This window comes from Bombus huntii, chromosome 14 (assembly GCF_024542735.1).
Source record: "Bombus huntii isolate Logan2020A chromosome 14, iyBomHunt1.1, whole genome shotgun sequence".
Classification (NCBI taxonomy): Eukaryota; Metazoa; Arthropoda; class Insecta; order Hymenoptera; family Apidae; genus Bombus; species Bombus huntii.
The window spans coordinates 1,522,295-1,544,426 of NC_066251.1; the positions used below are offsets into that span (position 1 = coordinate 1,522,295).

Consider the following 22,132-nt stretch of genomic DNA (forward strand, 5'->3'; position numbering starts at 1 on the left):
ATCGAGTGAAATCATACAGAGAATCTCGGAGTTGGTAAGTGTTCGAAGCGATTGGACCAGTTGGCGTTGGCACGTAGGGTGGTGAGTGGTGAGATAGGTAGAGTGTTGCGAACGTGGTGGAAAGGTAAAATTGTTTCGATCGGTAGGAAAGGAACGCGATTACTGAGGTAGTCGGGTGAGAGACCGAGTTCTGTAAAGATCAAAAGTGAGGTAGAAGAAACGTGGAAGGGATAGAGAGAAAAAGAAAGGAACAAGAAAAGTTAGGACATACATTGTGTGAAAAGCGTTGTAAAAATCGATTTAATTACAACGGTGACGAAAAACGTTGAAAATGTTTCACATAAGGAAACTAACAAGATCGTCGATTGCTTTGAAACAAGTACCGAGTAATGATGTTATTCATAACACGCTCATACGTATCGTACCGGCGTTCCAAGCACGCGGTTATGCCGATCATCAGATACCCGATCGACTAAAGGATATCCCCGACGATCTGAATCCAAAGTTTTTCGATATGGTCGAATACTTTTTTCATCGAGCTTGTCAGATCGTCGAAGACAAATTGGTCGAAGATATCGGTAAACGTTCCAGGATGAGCGTGGAAGAGAGAAAAAAGAAAGTGAAGGGTATCTTGATGCTAATGGAACAATGTGATCACATCCTCGAAACCTCCTTCCCATTGAGACGCGACTCGGGCGACTACGAAATGATTACTGGCTATCGCGCGCAACATTCAACTCATAGAACACCCTGCAAAGGAGGTAAATCGAGAGACGCTTTATTTTACATTTCGTTTACCATGCTTTCGATAACATTTATTTTTCATTGATATTTAACAACTGCGATCTTGATTACACCAGTTGTTGCTTACAGTTATTTCTTTTATTATTAAAAACATTTGAACAAATACAGAATTGTCACATCGTTTACACTCCCATACGTATGGGGGAAACGTAAACGAAGGAGAGAAGGAGAAAGAAAGAAAGCCTGATGGCTCATAGAATATGTAATTTTTCTCTCATGGCCGCTTAAATTTGATGTTAGCATTAATTACGTCATCAATAACGATACGTAACAGGCACGAGCAGTCTTAAACTGGATCAAATTCGCTAAAATTTCATTCTGTCGAATTTTTCGAATCTAAACCCAACATATATTTAAATTCAAAATTATCTTGTTTTGTTAACGTTTGTATATCTTTTGTTCGTGTCATAATTTTAGTTGAGTTTTGTGCTAGTTTCTAGTTACTTTTATGTATTCAATGTACAGTATACGACGAGACATTGGAAACGACAATTTTACGGCTTCAGGAGTTAAATGACATGGTTTTAACCTTGATTTTAGTAAACAGATTATTGAAACCACGTTTGCTATATAATACATAACATTAGCTTATTCGAAGAGAAACTCGTGTCATTCTGTTTTTATGTAACGAACAATTTATTTTATAAATGGAGTGGAAAATATATTTGTACATAGCCCTCATCGGAGAAATTGTAGTTTTGTGACGCACAAATAGATGATGAGGAACGATAATGTGCCAACGCTTTTCGTTCTCATAGCTTTTGCACTTCTTACTCACGAGGATTGTATTACATCAATGATTAAACGCGCTGATGCGTCGATTTACATATTAGTAATGCGATGCCTAGGATATGGCAATTAAAATCTCTTGTTAGTATATGCACTTACATATCAGATATACAGGGTGATTCAATAATCGTGGTACAGGCGGTAAAGGGATGATTCTACGTGAAAAATAAGACAAAAACAAAAGAAGAAAAGAAAGAAAGAATATTCTCATACAGCGCTCTGTTTTCGATAAGATCAAATTTGAAAATTTATTTATGGGAATTTGGCTAATCGTCGAATGGTTAAAACGAGTAAAATCAGTAGGAAGTTATTCCGGAAGAGAATAACTTTGTATCAGAATAGTTTTTATGACGACTGTATTTATCATCATTACTGACTCACCCTACAGAATTAATTAGATTTCTCGAACAGTTGTTTATCCGATTTGTTGAGAAAGATATTCGAATCACGCATATCGAAACATCTCCTTGATATAAATTTGTACTTGAGCTCGTGAGCGAAACGTAACAGCGTCTCATGAGGTAGATCTTTTTTGAGAGCCAAGCAAAGTGAACTCGACGATTCTCCGTTGACGAAGATCATCCTTCCCCTATATTCGTCACTGGTGGCCTTTTTAAAAATTAAGTCGTCTTTATCAGATTTATCATCTGCGTGGCATAATTAGGGTCGCAATCCTAATTACTTACATTTCGTTTCTTATTCACGTTATTATTATAAGAAACAGCGAATGTTTGTCTTCGAACGTAACTCATTGCTATTAGAAAATGCCGATACAACGTAACAATGCCAAGCTGTCTGGTGTTTTTCTTCGTCCCTGCCAAACATTAGCTAACTACCTTGATTCACTATTTGATTTAAGAATTTGGCACTAGCATGCCAGTGTCACGATGATGCTCGAAAGGTCAATGCTCTCATGGAAACAAATTGATGCAGCTTTTTTTTATTCGCACGAACCTGCTAATACAGCATACGTACTTATTAATTTTTCTTCGATTTTATATCATTTGCTTGGGTTTTAGGCGATAACGTTATGCTTATAGCACAATTCCAGCTGTTGTTTGAAAAATTCATTAGCGAGGTCGCATACAAATATGCGCACTGGTAATCATTGTGTAGGCAGCTATATTCGCGTGTTGCGTAATGTATATGTACTAACCAATACATTAGATTTTGTGTAACATAAATAACATTAAAACAGCCTGCAGCAGTCTCGATATAGAACGTATTTTATGGCATTTTAAAATCGCCTTTATGCGGAGTACACAAAGACTTATGGGTGACTATGTGTACACTGTCACTATCGTCAATCATAGCTATTAGAATACGTATTCGTTATATTCATTCAAAAACTCTAATTTTATTTTGTTTAGTACTTTACATTATTATATGATATAAGCATATAAATAAAACGAACGATTTAAAATAAAATAAATAGAAGATAAAGACAATGGAAAATTTTCAATTCATATATATTGAATGTCAGCAGGATCATACTGCGCAATTGTACAGTAACGAAGTTTTACTGGTCACAAGTTACAAGTATTAATAAATATCCTTATATAACATTAACAAGTTTTGTAATGAAATTTCGAAGAAATGGAACGTTGCAAAGATATTTTGCAAATTATGAATTAATTGATTGTTCTATTTGATTTTAAAAGTATAAAATTCTAGAAAAGAAATAATTGTTTGTTACAGGTATTCGTTTCTCGATGGATGTCTCGCGGGACGAAGTAAAGGCTTTGTCGGCATTAATGACTTTCAAGTGTGCCTGTGTAGATGTTCCTTTCGGTGGAGCTAAAGCCGGTATTAAGATTAATCCCAAATTGTATTCGGAACACGAGCTCGAAAAAATTACAAGAAGGTTCACGCTGGAGCTCGCGAAGAAGGGATTTATTGGTGAGATACGTCAAAATATCGAAAAATGCCTTTGTTAAAATTTACATCGAAGATGATTAGAAAACGGACGAACGAATTAAAGAAGCAAAAGATACGCGATTCTGTTGCATACTTGTATGCGCCATTATTAAATTTGTTTCGACCTAACTGTTTATTGGATTCGTTGTGATAAATTTTCTTCGGCATGTCAGCATAAAACGATCACGTTACATAAATGGATTTAAAACCAATACACGTAAAATTATTCTCTAATAACTGCTGATTACTACGATCAGCTATAGATTAGCTATCGCTCAAAAATACATATATGGATACTTGCGTATTTTTTTCGATAGAATATTCTTTAATTTTTAAAATATTGTGATTTGCAAGTTGCCAAAAATGTAAACATTGTGGAGCAGTTTTATAATAATATCGAGAATAAATTAGCTAAATTATGTATTTAATTTCAATATATTATTGATCAATTTTTAAATAAACAATTCAAATTTCGTATTACGTGTATCTTATAAAAGATATTATTTTAATATTTAGTAACATTTGTAATTTTTACAATTCCATTTATTTTATTACCATTTATTGGATCTGGCAACTTGTAATTTGTAGCTCTTGTAAAATTTCGTTGATAATATTAGTTCAATTGAATAAGAAGGCCTTGCGAATACCCTATATTAGTTAAAATCGCATAAATATATTCTCGTTTGAATTTAAAGGGCCCGGTGTCGATGTTCCTGCTCCCGACATGGGAACTGGAGAACGTGAAATGTCCTGGATTGCAGACACATATGCCAAGACTATAGGTCATGTGGATATCAACGCTCACGCCTGTGTCACAGGGAAACCAATTAATCAGGGTGGAATACATGGACGTATTTCTGCGACAGGGCGTGGATTGTTCCATGGAATAGAAAATTTTATCAACGAAGCTAATTACATGAGCATGATCGGTACGAGGACATTTCCAATGTTATTTCCTTCTGTATTGGATGTCTATATGTCAACCATCTACAGTTAACACACTGACATTGGGTATTTTTTGAGTTAAGATATACTAACAGTTAATTAAAACAGTTGAAGCAGATAATTACGAGTGAGATACCTCGTTTTCCGTCGGTTAGTATAAAATGATATATATATATATATATATGTACATATCTCGTTTCTGGACGTTATTGTGCTAACTGTTAATATATTCACCACTTTGAAATACACCAGGACCATTTCTGGAGTTATCTTTACTTTAATAATGGTTGCTGTAATATACTGTCCATTATCTTTTCCAACTTTTTAAATTTTTTGTTAAAATATAGTATAAAAGATAAAAATGCAATAATCGTGTCAGTAGTATTATTTATGTTATTACCTGTATACAGCATACTCGTCGGTAGCAATAAGTCTCTTAATTCACTGTCTTCTTTTCTCATTGACTAACTTTTTACCATTAGGCACCACACCTGGTTGGGGAGGAAAAACATTCATTATTCAAGGTTTCGGTAACGTCGGTTTACATTCAATGCGTTATTTGCATCGTGCAGGCGCCACTTGCATAGGAGTAATCGAGCACGATGGTTCTATCTATAATTCCGAAGGTATTGATCCTAAGGTGAGCAACTATTTGAAATTTAATATAAATTTTTCCCGCGTATGACGTAATAATTTCAACAAGATTATTCTACATTAATAAGATTACTTAACATAATTTATATTACAGCAACTAGAAGATTACCGTATAGAGAATGGTACTATCGTGGGCTTCCCTAATGCTAAACCGTACGAAGGTGAAAATCTTATGTACGAACCTTGTGATATATTTATACCTGCAGCTGTCGAGAAAGTTATTACTAAAGCTAATGCCGGTCTTATTCAGGTAAAGAATTTTCGTAACATTTGTTTTTTAACATTAAGTATATAAATACATATCGTTGTATGTTTTCAAACGTTCTTTAAACAATTGCTGCTTCTATTTTAGGCAAAAATTATAGCCGAAGCTGCCAATGGACCAACTACTCCAGCTGCCGATAAAATCTTAATCGACCGAAATATCTTAGTTATACCAGATTTGTATATCAATGCCGGCGGTGTCACCGTTTCCTTCTTCGAATGGTTAAAGAATTTAAATCACGTGTCTTATGGTCGTCTAACCTTTAAGTACGAAAGGGAATCAAATTATCACTTGTTAGGTATATATGATCACATGCATAGATGATAAAGATTTAATCTAGTTGGATCGCACATATTATTGTAAATTTCTAATTTTCATTAAAAATTTTAGAATCTGTACAAGAATCGTTAGAACGTAGATTTGGTCGTGTGGGCGGTCGAATTCCTGTTACACCCTCCGAAGCGTTTCAAAAACGTATTTCTGGTGCTTCTGAAAAAGATATTGTTCATTCTGGTTTGGACTACACTATGGAAAGATCAGCGAGGGTAATTAACTATTCTTTCTCTTTCGGTAAACAAATGGAAAATGTCTAGACATTGTTTAACTTTATTCTTATTGTATGACAGGCTATTATGAAAACAGCCATGAAGTTCAATCTTGGCTTGGACTTGAGGACAGCAGCTTACGTTAATTCAATCGAGAAGATATTTACCACTTACTCCGAAGCAGGTCTTGCGTTTTAAAGTATACTCTAAAGTATTTACCAATACAAAGGAAATCGTATAAATGGAACTATAAAAAGTTTCGAGCCAGTATTTTCAAGACTTTTTTCAACAATTGCTCCCAACCAGTACTGTCCAGTGTCTCTCAGTGATAAAGACCAAAGCTGTTAGTTGCAGTGGAAACATTTCGTGAATATCGTCGCACGTTAGATTCTCCCCGAACATGTAATAATAATTTGCCTAACGAATGCTCCGTTGCACGGATAAGTATACATAATGCCTGCGTCGATCGCGTCATTCGCGTCACTGTAACTATTATGCCGTATATACGTTTATGTATGAGAAAGCGTACGAATCGAATAGTAGCGAATTCGATGTGCGAATACGGTCTGCCAAGTAGTCAATTCTGAACAAAGTACTTGCAACATGTTTTCCTTTGTAAGTCGACTCAACGAAATCAGCAGCCGAAATAAGACATCAGTGTGCATTTTTATACATCACTTTTGATCAGTGTATGATAATATGTAAGATTTGCACGTTAGTTGTCAAAGACAAACGAAATGATCGTTTTTAAATCTTAATTCCCTTGAGTACACAACATATTGCAGTGATGTATTTGCGAGAAACAGTTCACAGACGACTCGCGTCTACAATCAACGTAATATTCGCGATGTATCATACGGTAATATTGTTATATATTTCAAGAGTAATGTCAATAAATATATGCTCTTAATTAATACTTTTCTCATTGTTCTTTAATCCTCTTTCACTATACGTTAAGATAGAAACACATTACTATCGCGTCGCGTGAAATTGCACACTACTATTTTGCATATGATAGCACGTGACACCTTGTGTAGGATTGATATTTAGTAATATATCGTGTTAATAACGAAGTATAAAACCTCAAGCAGTCGTACTTCAGATTAGGAGAAAGATATAGAAAATCTTACAGTATTTCTGATTCATAGTAAAATGCGTAGATCAACTCGCGGAAACACGAAATAAACGCAGAGATATATATTTACAAGAATATAGCCATTTATAGCAGCCACCAATTATTAGAAATGAAGTCTCGGTGTAAGCTTCAAACGTGTCCTGTTACGTTACATAATTGTCTCATCGCAGTCCGCGTGCTCCCGTGCCGAGTATCGGTATGACCATCGCATTAATTCTTTCTCCTTTCCTCGGTATTTTAACTGATGAATGAGTTCTTAGAATTCACCAATTCGGATAAGCATCTAGATTAGGCCCGGATTGTCGATGCTAAAGTAGACATTACTAAAACATTCTAGTAAGTACCATATATACTTCAGGATGAATGACTAAAGCTACATTTTAATTGCTGCATGGTCTAATCGATCATGATATAAAAAGAAAGAGTATAATAAGCTTCGCGATTAGATTTTATTATATACAATGTGATGGATCCCCTTGAGAAGGGTAAGATTCATTAGAACATCAATAGAGGAATGTAACGATACTAATACTAGTTGTCTTCGTCGCGCAGGAGCTCTTTATAGGCTTATGTATGTCTATGAGGCTCTTACGTGAAATTTCGTGAAGCGGGACGCGATTGTAATTTGTTCCCAGCGGATTTAAAACAATGAAAATACGTCGGATCACACTGGTCGAGTATCGCGTGAGATCACGTTATAGCACGTGATTTCAGGTAGCGCGATAGTAATCTGTTTCTACTTTTACTCCATCTCTCGTTTTTTATAGTTAGTATCAATAGTAACGTATTAATTATATTAATTATTTTAACGATAGTGACGTAGTTGACGTATTAATACAGTTACATCCAACTTGCTGAGAACTCTTTTAATTTTACGTTACGTAGTAACGTACATTACATTTTACGTAGTAACGTACAAAACGTACATTACGTTTTACGTTATCGAGCTGATAAGCATACGTGTCTGTCTCATTTGCCATTACGCACTACTGCACCGTTTTTATAAATCATATTTAAATTAAATATATGTTAAAAACAATCTTGTAACGCGTGCTAAATGTAACAATGCCAAAATGAGTTGCGTCTACAACGACGACCGAATATTTTCGTCGGTATTACGCAACCTCTACAATTTTCGTCCATGTCATCAATGTGATGGTTCAAATCGTATCCCATACTATCAATAGTCCGTTGCCTATTTCATATTCCACATTCTATAGTTGATCGTACCGATAAATCGTAGGAGGATAAACTGATTACGCCGAACTATCTATATATGTATATAGTAGGACATACGAATGCACACGAACACAGTGCTCTTGACTTTGTATTTTTCTTTACTTTTTCAAGTTCTATCCTGAACTTGCTACTAACTTTCACGGCAAAGTGCGAATCGTCTCGATCGTAACGGAAAGGAAAGAATAAAAACTCTGTAACGCGAGTTGCGCTTTACAGTAAGCCTACTGGCGGATTACATATTTTCCTATACTACTAGTAAGGGCGGCGGCCGCGCATATAGTATAAAGCGTCACGACATCACGACGTTACCTTCATTAGTCTTGTTAGTTCTTTCAACGGCGCGCAACAATTGGCACAAGGTGAATATATGCTCTTCCGCTTGTTTTTATTACTTTTTCCATCCGTACCACAGAATGATCTGTAACGAAACAATTCTGTTAAAACTCATTTTTCTCATTTTCTTCCATCATTGCATTAACAGCCATGCTTATTCCGAGTATTTTGGCATATTGTTAATCCGATATCCAACTTCTGGTACACTATATCAACGCATGTTGGAAAACTCGATAAACATAGTACAGTTGTTTTAAAATTATACCTACGGTCATGGTGATGGTAACAACGATTTTTATTCCTTAATCGCAATTTATTTATGTCTAAACTGCGTGTATTTTATTGGAACAATCGGTTAATTTTTGCACGATCTGAATCTCGACTTTAAATTTCTATTAAAGACTTCGATATAAACTTAATTGTGCTACATATAATTATATTATACTTCTATAATTATTCTTATTACAATTATAGTAATATCTTTCCCTATATTATATTTCTCGAGTGTACACGCTATACGAATTTTAATTTAGGTGGCGAGATTTGAGTCCCGCGTGAAACCCATTGATATGTCTATACCTATGGCAACTATGAGCAATGGAAATGGATCAACGATACAGATCAATACGCGACCGGATGATATACAGAATCGTATCGTCGGTGGTGAGTCGAAGATTTTTCTTACGTTCAGAAACGAATTTGGTTTAATGTACAAATATTTTCCGGGCTACGTGTACGTTATCAAATTCAACGAAATCGAAGCACACGTATATACAACGTGTGCACGTGTTGGACTGTACGACATAAAATATTACTCGAGTCTAAAGAAGGTCAAATTTTCTTTACACTCCGGAAAAACGTACTGAGCTTAGAGACAAGGTCGTCGATCATTTTACACGTATATTCTATCTATGTGTATAATAAACAGTTTTTAGGTACAAAAACAGAATGCCACAACGAACAATTATTAATCGTCTCGTCGATTTTCTTACCCTATAAAGATGTTTCTTATAGCTACAACTATTAATAATAGGTTCCTAGTTGTAAGTAGCAAGTTTCAAGTAGAAACGACTCGTTATTGTCAGACGTAAGATTCAACAGAGACACGAGGAAAAAGAAGGAGAGGAAGGAAAGCCACGATTTTATCTCAAAAGTTCTTCAATAAAAATCACTGTTTTGTATGTGGACAACGTTTTAACGTTTAGCATTAACCTTGTACATCGCTGATTCTGATAGATAGGCTATAAACACGTGTAACGAGTAGTTCCTAAGTATAAATCAATAGAAATATCTCAAGAACGAATGCGACCTGCACTGTACACGTAACAAGTAACAAATGGTACATAAATAGAGAACCGGAAGCGTATATCTATACACATGCGTGTACTATATACAGATAGTTAACAAGAATAAAAATGATAAAAGGCAGAGAAGATTAATTTCTTACGTTTCCATGTTTCTATGTATACGAGCATGGAGGATTTCTTAATTTCACGCGAAGATGCCCCATAGTATGTTAGAAACAGGGAAATTCGAAAATGGCTTACAGGTTCCAACAATGTGGGAGGAGATTCGCTATTTTGCAAAGAGTATAAACGATTACGACGTAAGAACATTTACTAAATTAACGTAACTCAATTATTATTGTTATGTATGTATATAAACCCAGGATACGTACATATAGACAACCTGTAATAGCATATTAATGAAGCTGCCCATTCGCGTGCTACCGATTGCTGCTACGATATTACAATAATTTGCCAAATGTTTTCTGTCCTCGGTCAAATTGCAAAGAATTATGTGAAAGATATGAGAAATACGAGAAATAATACGAGAATAAGGAAGGGAAGGAAAAATTGGAGAGCCGAACGATAAGGAAAAAAAATAGGGGGGAAGACAAGTATTGAAAACAGAAAAGGTAGGGCTGTGCGCATTTCGCGCATGTCGGTATGACTAAAGGGAGCAGAGAAACGAGTGAGAGGAAAGGAGCAGCAGTGAACATCTATCCGACAGAGGGAGATAGTAAAAGAGGGAGGAGAACGGGGGAAAAAAGTACTGGGAAAAGGAAAGCGAGGACTTCCTGGGTGGGTGGTTGATCGTAGACTGACTAGGCAACTACTCGTAATAAATCGTGTGACGAGTAACACATTGAAGCTCCGTCGTATTTCGTTTTGTTTCGGTCGGCGAAACAACCTATCATCTCCTTCTATTTATTCAGAGTTCAAAGACACTTGGTGAGCGTAAGGAATTTGTGTGATTTTTACGCTCAATTGCCAAATCGAGTTCAATAATCGCATCACTTCGAGATGACAGGCGGTAAGCAGATATTAACAGATTAACAGAGCTATTCGGAATTCTTCGTACGATTTTAAAACCGTTAAAACATTCGATACATTTTGTATCGGCGGTGAATCAAATTATTATGAGTGAAATTTTATAAGCTACAAGTTACAAATTACTAGCATTAGTAAATAATACGAACAAGTTTGATAATAAAGCAAATGAAATGTTGCAAGTAAATTGTACGAATTACAAATTATACGATTGTCCTATTTTCGATAGAAAATTATAAATTAATAAAAGAGCAGTCTGCAAACTATAAATTATAACTTGTCAATTTACTAATATACATTATTTAGTTTGCAAACTATTGCACGAGAAAGCTCTGGTTTATTCTTATATCGCTGTTTCAAACAATGCATGGTAATCGTGAACTGTGTATGTATCCTCAATTCCCATACTACGTAGCTCCGTTTCGATCTATCTCATTTGTACGGAGGCGTAATTTTCTGAATGTAGGTTGTACACACAACATCGAAATATCGATCTGCGCGTGAATATACCGGGGACATTAGTAAAATCGATGACATTACCGAATACTCCTAAAAATACATTTACACGTTTCTTTCGTTCCTGTTCGACGACGATGAATGAACGAAGAAATCGACTATTTCGATCGATAGCTCTTGGAAAAATATACAAACGAGCCAAGCAGTCATCGAACATCTTACATCCTATATGGATACTTATTTGGATAGATTTTTGTTATAATATAACCGCGCGATTTTCAAATGCTGTGTCGTAAGAATTTTTAAAACATGCAGTACCTGGTTATCGTTTATCAGGGGCATTGACCTCTTTTCTCGTAGATCGTTAAATAAAAACAAATTTGAAATGCGATACGTATTTCCCATGAGATGGAAAAGGCTGAAAATCGCTGGTGTAGTCGATACATTTATCCCTAAATAGTATAATTCGAAGAAGGGCTTAGGCAAGTTATCAAACAGTAGTATCATCAAAAACTGACTCAGCTGTCCTAAAAACATGTGTACGGTTTTAGCTGTGGCTAAATCAAGTGGTGATCCTATTCAACATTTTGCTTTATGACCTAATTATATCACTTCCACGAAGCAATATAAATAGGCTACTTTTGACAAAGTACTATATTTCACTATGTTTCAGCGGACGAGGAAATGCAAGTAAACACTGATACCTGCAAAAATATTCTTGTCGTATTATCTTGGATCATCGTGATTCTTACTATGCCATTTTCCCTCTTCATTTGCTTCAAGGTAAGACAACATGAGAATAGTACTTTCTCGGATTGTTCTGTTTCTCCTTCGACCAAAAATATCTCGACTATCTTCTTAGCTGCAAACGTTATACGGTCTTCATTCATTGTAGCTGTAACCTCGTTTTCCCGGTTATCTTATAATTAGATGTACGATCATACTCGCATTCATCCCCCTCTATCTTTTTCCGCTTGTTCGTGCACTCTCTGCAACATGTCCGTAACATAGCTCAATGAGTATAGTACATAATTGATAAACAAGCTTATTATGTAAATTTTTAATTAAGTCGCAAAACGAGAAAAAAAAGGAAAAAGGAATCACCAAAATTTTTTAGGTGGTGCAAGAATACGAGAGAGCCGTGATATTTCGTCTAGGACGACTTCTGGCTGGTGGTGCTAAAGGACCCGGTAAAAATACAATTAGGCAACGTCTATTAAATATTCATTAGTGTCGCGATTAGCTCGAATGATAAAAGTTCCACTGTATTGGAATTTCTATATTCAGTTTCAAGAGAGAATCGTTATGTGACTATGTACTATTTCTAGGAATCTTTTTCATTCTGCCTTGTGTGGATAATTACGCACGTGTCGACCTACGTACACGAACGTACGATGTACCACCTCAAGAAGTAAGTCGCTGATCTTACGATCAGCCAATCTAATCAATCGAAATACTGCATGAGATGTTTATGCTATTTTAAGCATAGATTATACACATGTATGTATATATTTGTCAAATAAGTTTAGAAAGTAATTTAAAAATAACGTTATTTAAAAATGTTTCTTAAAACACCGAGTTCTGGCCGAAGCTTGAGCCCATACGTGGTGCATTAACTTGGTCAAAGAGGAGAGAAACGATGCTAACAGAACTTGATTGAAATTAGGTGTTGACGAAGGACAGCGTGACGGTATCGGTTGACGCAGTAGTGTACTATCGCGTGAACAATGCGACGATTTCGATCACAAACGTTGAGAACGCTCATCACAGCACTAAACTATTGGCACAAACTACGCTTCGCAACATGATGGGAACCAGGCCGCTTCACGAGATTCTCAGCGAACGCGAAACGATCTCTGGGAACATGCAGGTAAACTGGAATCAATTTGGAATCAAGTGAGAGCACACACAACGCGCGCACGTAAACACATACATGGCTGTTTGAATGTTTGAAATAAAACCGAATGTCAGGTTTCCTTGGACGAAGCTACCGATACGTGGGGAATCAAAGTGGAACGAGTCGAAATGTAAGTTTGCGCTTTCAACGCGATGCAACTGTGTCGTAAATCATATTCATAAGTATTACAAATATTATTTATATGTACACATGCAGGTACGATAAATTTTTTCCACAGAAAAGATGTGCGACTACCAGTGCAATTACAAAGGGCCATGGCTGCGGAAGCTGAAGCTGCTCGCGAAGCCCGTGCCAAGGTTCGTTTTCCTTTCACTTCCCAATAAACTTCGTTATTGATTTTCTTTCCTCCCTTTTCTTCTCTTTTATCAATCGTCGATCCTTCTAAATTATGAGATTCACTTTCACATGAATGCGTAGGTTATCGCAGCAGAGGGTGAACAAAAGGCTAGTCGAGCATTAAGGGAAGCTTCGGAGGTGATCGGTGATTCACCTGCCGCATTGCAACTTCGTTACTTACAAGTACGTATTTATTAACTTATATTTTATCGGCTCGATTTTATTCAATGCTTATATAGATTTCGATAGAATTATTTCGCCTAAATTCAAATGACCCGTCCCAGTCGCACCATTTCTCGCTACTCAGTATTTCGAACTCGTTCAAACCTGTAAAGTAAGTGAGAGATATTATGTTTTTCTCCTTGTTCTCGTTTTTTTCTATTTTTTTCATTGTCAAAAGGCTCGAGAGTATTTTTGCGATAAAACTGCTACCTGTTCCGCCAGAATTATAATCTGGAATCCCGATTTATTAAAATTTAAACGAGCACTACTGTATCGACATTCAGAGTGTCTCTGCAGGCAGGTGTGATACAACCGGGTAACGGGTATTTCCTTGCGAAGAAGTAAGTCGAAAATGTAGAATAAAGTCTTTGGGTAAGAGGCTTTATTTTGGAGAAAAACGATTTTGAAAATCTGCTCGATTTATTAAATCGAGAATGTATTTTAAATATTTTCTTACCCGATTGTATCGCTGTTGCGGAGAGACCCACCCTATATCATTTCTCTTACACGCTATTGATCATTATCGTTACCTTTTTTTATCCTTTCCAGACTTTAAACACTATTTCAGCCGAGAAAAATTCAACGATCGTATTCCCATTGCCTATCGATATGCTAACATATTTCATGAAAGCAGCTGCCGGAAAGGACTCTTAATATCTCGATACAAGCTAACAGTCTATTATCTCATCAGAGTCATCTACAATCTTCTGTGCGTAAGGAATGTGTGTAATATATAATTAACGCTATATAGCATTGTGTACTGGAAATCGACATAACAAGGGGCAAGAATACTTAATTTTATTGTTGGTACAATGAAGAAATATTCGATGAAAACGAGGTCAGCTCCGAAAGAAGTTACTCACCATGTATGGATTACACCTAATTGATTCTCTAACCGACCGTGTACTTTTATAGCGTACTTGACTCGATCCTTTTTTCCATCGATTATAGCAAAACGTTTTACATCTCATCACCACATCACCGTATCTGTCGACCAATTTTATAACACGTCATACAAACAGTGGCTACAAAAAATATTGGCACACTATTGTATTTATTATAGCATTTATATACTAATTAATCAAGTCCAAGTATATTAAATTTCGTATCGTTAGTAAGGGTAATGGAAATTAATTTTACTCTTGTACTTATTTATTCATGTATGTTTCGTGCATGTTCATGCGTGTTCGCGTGTAGTATAATGTAAAGCAATGTTTTATAAGAATTTTATAATCCAGGAGAAGAGGAACGAACCTCTTCGGAATGTAATCTTCGTTTTATTGAACGAAAGTACAAAAAGATTCACTTCGCACTCGTGATAATTATGTATGTGAACATGTAACTTTTTTCTTCTACGACTCACAGTTTCAACATATGTTGTGAACGATATACATGTAAGTAATGTACATATGCTCAATGTCCCTGTATATTTGTTAATGATACAAAGGACTGTTAAACAGAGTTTGAGAATAATTAATTTAAAAGATGTTTTAACTTTGACTTTATCAAATTTAGGATACGAATGTGTTTATATTCTTCTTATCTTCTACTTTGAAAAATACTGTCTATCATTATATTAAAATATTAAAGATATTAAAATACTGCTTGTCTTAATAATTATACCTTCGGCTTCCTCAAAATCTCATCAACTTCTCAGCTATTTTTAAACAGCATATATTTTCGAATCTAGGTAGGTTGATTTCATTTGCATTTTATTTTTATCTTAATTTTGTTGTGCAAGGTTGTTGTATATAATTCAGACAAAATCCTCTGTTCCCGACATCGTTTGGCGCTTCAACGCTATCCGTGTGGAAAATTAGTCTAAATGGTTTCACTGTACCTGATAATCAAGATAATAATCAAGATTGTTTCTAACCCTTGTGTAAGTAACTATAGCATGTATATTATCAGAAGACAGAAATTAGTACTGGATATTATTAGAAAGTATTCGATAAAATATCAGGAACACTTACTAATAACAGAAGACGCATTCAAATTTTGATTTTCCGCGTTAAATGTTCCACCGCATATCCGATCGATACAAGTCATCATGGAGGTTGGCAATCTACCTGTGTTAGACGCACACGGTATCGTTAACCAATCGGTTTGACAGGCTGCTCCTGTCATTGATGCTATTTGCATTGCTTGCGTATTTCCAGTTAACGTAAATCCATTACTACGTGCCATTCTTGCCATAGTGGCACCATCATTTGCCAGTACTGCTTCATCGTGTCATAAAATATTAAAGCATAATTATTGAGTTGCTATAAATACAATTCATATATCGCACAATACATATTTCGAAAGTGACAAAATTCAAACCAGTTTTTCAGGGAAAGCGAAAGGCTGTTTGAAAGCTTATCTCGCTATATTATTATATCTTAAGCTTATATGTCTAACTATATTAAGCTGAAAAAAAATTATCTTTTAGATCTTAAACTTTCACGATGATCAGAAGATATATATGTGCTTCTTTTGAAATACATGTGCGATATGTTCGCATAAATATGTGTATTCGTTCTTCGTTCTTCTTCATTCACGTATTACCATCTTTATCGTCGACCGGGCATGCCATATACTGAATACCGCAAAAATTCCTTTCCATTCGAATGCAAATACTGTAATCTTGATTCGACAGTTGCAATCCGGTGTTAGGATCGTAATTGAACGATTTTATTTGGCCGGATATCCCTGTGAAATATTGCAAACACCCTTCCTCGGCTCTGTATATAGTATTGCAACGTATTTGAGAGACTCGTACTTTCCAAGATCGAGCAAAAGAATTTCCGCTTGTAACAAATGTCAACGTGACAGGATTCGTTTGTCCAAGACCAGTATCGACGTATACTATATAAAAACGATGGTTACTACGTAAATGAAATATTATAAATAGATTAATGAACTTTATTTTTCAGAAAATCAAGCTTAAAAACTTGTATCACGGTGGTCTAAAATATTCAGAATACGGTACTCGTTATAGTAAATAAAACAAATCTTTGTCCAAATCCTATTCTTTCAATAATGTTTATAAAAATATCTTTGTAATGTAACGCAATGACAAAGTGGTTACGTACTATGATTGTCAGCATTATTTCCACATATGGTAGGTACCGGATTACCCCCAGAAACGATAAATTGATCATAGATACACTGATGGTTAGTCGTTTCCGGACCTCTTATATTAAACTGCAAGAAATCCAATCTAGAAAAGACACATTACTTGTCAATGAAATTCGATTCTATCAAATAAAGCACTACATTTGAGATGAAAGTAACCCACCTAAACTGGCATACGGTTGGATGCGACTTAACGAGCGTTAATTGACAAGATATAGTACCATCAAACGTTGATGGATAATTCGGATTAACGAAATAAGTATTATTGTTGCTGGTTGTCTCGCCGCAAGATACTGTCACTGAACCGGTATAAGAAAGAAAAATTGTTAAAACCGCTTAACGGAAAAAAGGAAAATATAACATACCAATGCAGCAAACTCCGTAACCATTTGCGCAAACTCCACTAGATACACCACCACGTTTCGAGCATTCCGAAGCTGCGATACAGGTACCATTTTCACCATTTAATCCGACGCAAACGTTATTGTCAAATTTTACCAATGTAAATAATGGGAAAACTAGAAATAAGAAACGAAACAGATTATTCTAGCAAATTAAAAAAATGTACTGCTGCTCATAAATACATGGTAGTCTTTGTACTTACGTCGTTTTTCTCTACCGCCCTGACTTGGTGCGCTATTTTGAAAATTAATCGACTCTAATTTACCCTTTAGAGAGTTTAGAGGGTCCCGTTTAAGCGATAACGATTCGTTGATGCGATTAATATTTGGTTGCCAAAGATGTCGAAACCTTTTAAGAGAACTCCACGCGTCAATATTTATGCACAACATAACAGAGTATAATAGTAACGTAGTGATACAGTATCTACGCATCATTAAACAAATACGCCTTCGATGTAATAATTTAAAAAATATAATTGTAAAAAAGAAATTGTTTAAACGTAAATTGTTCAAAAAATGTCAAAGGTCCAATGAGACGCGTGTTCTGCAACGATTGCTCTTCGACTAACAGAAACGAAGGACTGGAAAACTGGTATATTTAAGTAAAAATGTATATACACGGTCTGAATGCTACATAGTTTAATTAAAGGAAGCGTTAAGATCATTGTTGAACGTTGATCTTTAAGCAGATTGAGAGAAAGTCAAGATACCTTACGAATGACAAATCTCTAAGGTCTATCTATTGTGTTTGCCTCTTGAGTCGAGACACAGTATTTACTTTCACGGCTTTAATTCAACAAATTTAAACGTTCTTTCCCTTCACTGTAAACGTTGCTTTAAACGTTTAAACCTCTATTGTCATTTTTACCTGTAGATACGATACAGTACGTTTAAGGTAGATACCTGTTCTCACTTTTTCTATAAAGCGGCACGTGCTTTGATAAATGGTGAGCGAGAAAGCGAACTTTCTATGTGATTTTCCGAGTACTTGTTACCATGATCTATATGTTCCGAGGTATGCTTGGCATACAAGATAATAATGGTCAATATTCTTATACGTGTTTACGTAATGTATTATTATGATCGTAATATTTACAAGTCAAATATTCGAAGTATTCGATAGAAAAAAAATTAATACAAGTTTTAAAAGTTCAAAGGTAATTATACATATTATTTTATACAAGGTAGAACTTTGATGCACATACACAAATAATGGTAATAGTAATAGCACGAATAATTATTAGACTGCACATATTTATGCATATTCATACATTTATGAACACAATTGAAAAAATGGAATCTAAGCAAAGATTTGTTTCATCTATTAAATATTATGAGTACTTTATTTTGGATATTTTACATACATATGTTGTACGTTTATATTCTGTGCGCTTATATGGAGATCTATACAATAACATGCAAAGAAAGATCAATCGATCGATCAAGATTTCTAATTGCAGCGTTATAAGTATAATTAACATAGTCAATTTTTCGTTCAAATTAAGATGACATACGATGTAATCATCAACATCTGGATGCAAAATAATCAATATATTAATCGAATCAGTCTTTTAACGTATGAAAAGAATCGTTTCTAATCTTTTTATTCACTTACCTATTATTATATATTATTATCTTACGAATTCATTTTAAATCAATAATACCTGTGATAATACAAACTCATAGAAATAGGTTAGAAAAATTATTGTGTTTAAAAATGAGTTTTATACAATACAAATCCAAACACATTCTCGCACATATTCTAATAAAAGTAAACACTCATATTCTAATTTACTTTACCATATCATGAAAATTACTATGATAAATTAAATACATACATTTAAGGAGAAGAATTCGTCAATTAAAATCTTCAAAAGTAATCGAGTAGAATTTAAAACGAGCGCTCGAAATATGTAAAGATGGCACTCGATATCGGAGATTCATATATGCATCTATAATATATGCAAAGAGAACAAAGATTCTGCTGAGAGGTGGAAGAAAATAATAATAGTATGGTCACTGAAGGACCGATTCGTTGAATGACAGTTTCAATTTAGATTCGATTGTGGTTAGTTTGGAAACGTGTCGAGTAAACTCGAAATTGTGATCGCGAGTAATCGCAGGCACCGAAAGATCGTGGCGCTGTGTTGAGCGTGCGCTGACGCCATAGTGTGTGCGAGAGGCGAGAACAGCCGAAATGGAGGAGAGTCAAACATCGGAAAGTGTCGCCGTGCTACCGGACATGTCCGAACCGTTGACGAGCGAAACCGAGGATGCGTCTGCCCTAAAGGTCGAGCACGAGGAGCATACCGTCGCCGTGACGGCGAGCGTCACTCCGGTACCGGGTGTTCCTGGTGTTCCAGGAGTTGGTGTACCGGTTTCTTTACCCGTTGGTTCTATCATTGGTGTAGCGAACTCGACCAACGGCACGACCTTCAACGTCATCACATCAGACCAACTACAGGTTGGTTGTAGAAGCAATTGAGTGTTTGTTAAACTTGTCTTTAATACAATTCTGATACAGAACTGGCTTCCTGACGATTCATTCACTTTCTCGCTAAAGAATTACTGAAAAATAAGGTGGGGTTTTACTCTTCTTATACACATGTAAGCCAGAACTACTTACATGCATAGTGTACACAACATTAACTCTTATAATGCGCCTGTTCATACGTTGTACAAAATACTGGAGGCATGTCTTTTCTACCATTACGCGACACGATTATGATTTTATGTACATATGACGTTAATGGAATCTGTATATCTTATTTTAAATTAAATATCTAATTATATATGCGTTTCATTTCTTTTTCTAGTTGCCCGGATCAGGTCAGTTTAAGCAGATGCTATGTGTAGATAATGGTTTCATTTGTGAACCACGGCATGACAAGGACACGGATTCTTTACGTTGGAATGGTGAATTAAAAGCAACGCATATAGTAATCCAAAATAGTACAGAAGAGCCAGAATCAGAACAGATTCATGTCTCTACTGCTAATACTCAACCAATATGCAGTTGGTCAGAATCCGCTAATTTAGCAGTATTACCTGTTAGATGTAAAAATACAAATGCTGAGTTGCATAAAAGTAGATTTGGATCTGGGGGAAGAGGAAGATGTATTAAACTTGGGCAAGACTGGTACACACCAAGTGAATTTGAAGCATACTGTGGGAGGGCATCCAGTAAAGATTGGAAACGCAGTATTAGATTTGGTGGTAGAAGTTTGCAAACATTAATTGATGAGCAAATTTTAAAGCCACATGCTACTTCTTGCACCTGTGCAGCATGTTGCGATGATGACAGTGCAGTTAGTATACTATGTTACTCTATAATTAATATGTAATTGCAATTTATCCAGTGATCACGTAATGTTTTTTTATTTCAGACAGGTCCTGTAAGATTGTTTACACCATACAAACGTAGAAGAAGGGCTAGAGATACATCTGATGGAGAAACACCATCGCGTAAACTTAAAAGTGATACTTCGCGCGATGGCAGTAATAATGACGAAAGCGATAGTGAAGTTGTAGTACCTGATAAAGAAGTATGGCCTCAATTTGTTTCAACAGATGGTTTAGTTGTACAACAGCCGCAAGATCAAGATACCGTTGTTCAAAATGTACATCAAACGGAAAATGGACAAAGCGACGATATATTTAAAAAGCTCGACGAAATGTCCAATAAAATGTTAAAGTTGGCTTATGAATTTAGACGTACATTAGAGGAAGCTAAGGAAGTAAACAGACAACAAAGAAGAGAACAGGCTCTAGTGGCGCAATTAGGTGGTAGAGGGGATGTTATTGAAACTGTTGGTTTACAACCAGCATCGGATACTCATAACAAAAAGGTAAGGAATATTGCTAGAGTATAATCAAGTGTATTCTATCTATATACATATCTTTTACTAGCTTTTCATAATACTTATCTATTTCTAGTGTGCCAACTGTAATAGAGAAGCATTTGCGGAATGTTCGTTATGTAGGCGAACGCCTTATTGCTCCACGTTTTGTCAACGTAAAGATTGGGCAGGTCATCAAGTGGAATGTGTGAGAGGTGCTGCAGAAACTGTAATGCTTATAGTTGAAAGCAGTAGTGGAGATACTAGTGCACTTGCTACGACTGCTGGGGACCAATAGCTAGTGTTCCTCACACCTATTCACCAAAGTAACATAGGAACTGAACAAACTATCTTAGAAACTTCGAAATTGAGAGAAGAGACGAAGACTTTAAAAAAATCTGTTTAATGACCAATGAGTCAAAAAGTTTTGTATATATAGTAGTAAATATTTTATATATATACAAGAGTTAAATTGTAACGATATTATTAAGTAAATAAGCAAATTTACACTAAAGTTGAAATTTTTTAAAATCAAGATTCAAAATTATGCTATATACAAATGAAAGATCATAAATCAAATAATTGTAAAAATAAACAACAACGTGCACGTGTATATATGTATACTACTACGTATTTTGAACGTACAGATACACGCGCACACGTTTATGCGTGTTTATGCGTATGTTGTATCACGCATGATAAAATATACTTTTATGAATCACTTTTTTTTACATAAATTTATATCATTGACCAAAGGAGGTAATTACGCTTTTATGGATATTATTTATAAACACTGTCTCCTTTTTCTTCTGTTTGTAGGTATTATTTTGAACTTCCTCTCCAAATTCTTTTGTTAGTACAAATTTAATATTATGAGGACATTA

General features: G+C 35.3%; 4 protein-coding genes across 8 annotated transcripts; 3 read left to right on the forward strand and 1 right to left on the reverse strand.

Annotated features, from left to right (window-relative positions):
* The first annotated feature begins 64 nt into the window (after positions 1–64).
* LOC126873157 (glutamate dehydrogenase, mitochondrial) lies at positions 65–6,835 on the forward strand. The gene is made up of 8 exons (XM_050633744.1): positions 65–761; positions 3,292–3,492; positions 4,206–4,439; positions 4,938–5,095; positions 5,204–5,359; positions 5,462–5,672; positions 5,765–5,919; positions 6,001–6,835. The coding sequence occupies exons 1-8, from the start codon at positions 332–334 to the stop codon at positions 6,115–6,117; spliced, it is 1,662 nt and encodes a 553-aa protein (XP_050489701.1). The 5' UTR covers positions 65–331; the 3' UTR covers positions 6,118–6,835.
* A 1,688-nt stretch (positions 6,836–8,523) lies between these two features.
* LOC126873168 (band 7 protein AGAP004871) lies at positions 8,524–15,492 on the forward strand. 3 transcript variants are annotated; one of them, XM_050633774.1, is made up of 10 exons: positions 8,524–8,652; positions 9,160–9,289; positions 12,089–12,198; positions 12,533–12,605; positions 12,744–12,826; positions 13,082–13,285; positions 13,387–13,442; positions 13,551–13,629; positions 13,751–13,852; positions 14,441–15,492. In XM_050633774.1, exons 2-10 carry the CDS (start codon positions 9,196–9,198, stop codon positions 14,543–14,545), a joined length of 906 nt encoding a protein of 301 aa, XP_050489731.1. In that variant the 5' UTR covers positions 8,524–8,652; positions 9,160–9,195; the 3' UTR covers positions 14,546–15,492. The 3 variants fall into 3 exon arrangements, with proteins under 3 accessions (XP_050489731.1, XP_050489730.1, XP_050489732.1); XM_050633773.1 differs by lacking the exon at positions 8,524–8,652 and adding an exon at positions 8,740–8,908; XM_050633775.1 differs by lacking the exons at positions 8,524–8,652; positions 9,160–9,289 and adding an exon at positions 10,794–10,942.
* On the reverse strand, positions 14,673–17,850 carry LOC126873163 (uncharacterized). 3 transcript variants are annotated; one of them, XM_050633768.1, is made up of 8 exons: positions 17,613–17,850; positions 17,374–17,526; positions 17,172–17,307; positions 16,966–17,093; positions 16,439–16,738; positions 15,865–16,110; positions 15,515–15,731; positions 14,673–14,916 (listed from the first exon to the last, which is right to left on the reverse strand). In XM_050633768.1, exons 1-7 carry the CDS (start codon positions 17,842–17,844, stop codon positions 15,610–15,612), a joined length of 1,317 nt encoding a protein of 438 aa, XP_050489725.1. In that variant the 5' UTR covers positions 17,845–17,850; the 3' UTR covers positions 14,673–14,916; positions 15,515–15,609. The 3 variants fall into 3 exon arrangements, with proteins under 3 accessions (XP_050489725.1, XP_050489723.1, XP_050489724.1); XM_050633766.1 differs by having other exon boundaries at positions 14,673–14,878; positions 15,865–16,113; XM_050633767.1 differs by having other exon boundaries at positions 15,865–16,113.
* A 1,746-nt stretch (positions 17,851–19,596) lies between these two features.
* LOC126873162 (deformed epidermal autoregulatory factor 1) lies at positions 19,597–21,969 on the forward strand. Its single transcript, XM_050633765.1, has 4 exons — positions 19,597–19,873; positions 20,226–20,717; positions 20,796–21,257; positions 21,346–21,969. The coding sequence occupies exons 1-4, from the start codon at positions 19,607–19,609 to the stop codon at positions 21,544–21,546; spliced, it is 1,422 nt and encodes a 473-aa protein (XP_050489722.1). The 5' UTR covers positions 19,597–19,606; the 3' UTR covers positions 21,547–21,969.
* The last annotated feature ends 163 nt before the right edge of the window (positions 21,970–22,132 follow it).

Excerpts from the sequence above, each read along its gene's own strand:
- LOC126873162 (XM_050633765.1), top strand. The coding sequence starts at position 19,607 with ATGGAGGAGAGTCAAACATCGGAAAGTGTCGCCGTGCTACCGGACATG. Across the intron at positions 19,874-20,225 it reads TCACATCAGACCAACTACAG|TTGCCCGGATCAGGTCAGTT; the intron begins GTTGGTTGTAGA and ends TTCTTTTTCTAG. Across the intron at positions 20,718-20,795 it reads GTTGCGATGATGACAGTGCA|ACAGGTCCTGTAAGATTGTT; the intron begins GTTAGTATACTA and ends TTTTTATTTCAG.
- LOC126873163 (XM_050633766.1), bottom strand. The coding sequence starts at position 17,844 with ATGATGCGTAGATACTGTATCACTACGTTACTATTATACTCTGTTATG. Across the intron at positions 17,527-17,612 it reads GGGCGGTAGAGAAAAACGAC|TTTTCCCATTATTTACATTG; the intron begins GTAAGTACAAAG and ends TCTTATTTCTAG. Across the intron at positions 17,308-17,373 it reads TTACGGAGTTTGCTGCATTG|TGACAGTATCTTGCGGCGAG; the intron begins GTATGTTATATT and ends ATACCGGTTCAG.
- LOC126873157 (XM_050633744.1), top strand. The coding sequence starts at position 332 with ATGTTTCACATAAGGAAACTAACAAGATCGTCGATTGCTTTGAAACAA. Across the intron at positions 5,096-5,203 it reads CCGAAGGTATTGATCCTAAG|CAACTAGAAGATTACCGTAT; the intron begins GTGAGCAACTAT and ends TTTATATTACAG. Across the intron at positions 5,673-5,764 it reads ATCAAATTATCACTTGTTAG|AATCTGTACAAGAATCGTTA; the intron begins GTATATATGATC and ends TAAAAATTTTAG.
- LOC126873168 (XM_050633773.1), top strand. Across the intron at positions 12,827-13,081 it reads ACGATGTACCACCTCAAGAA|GTGTTGACGAAGGACAGCGT; the intron begins GTAAGTCGCTGA and ends GATTGAAATTAG. Across the intron at positions 13,286-13,386 it reads CGATCTCTGGGAACATGCAG|GTTTCCTTGGACGAAGCTAC; the intron begins GTAAACTGGAAT and ends ACCGAATGTCAG.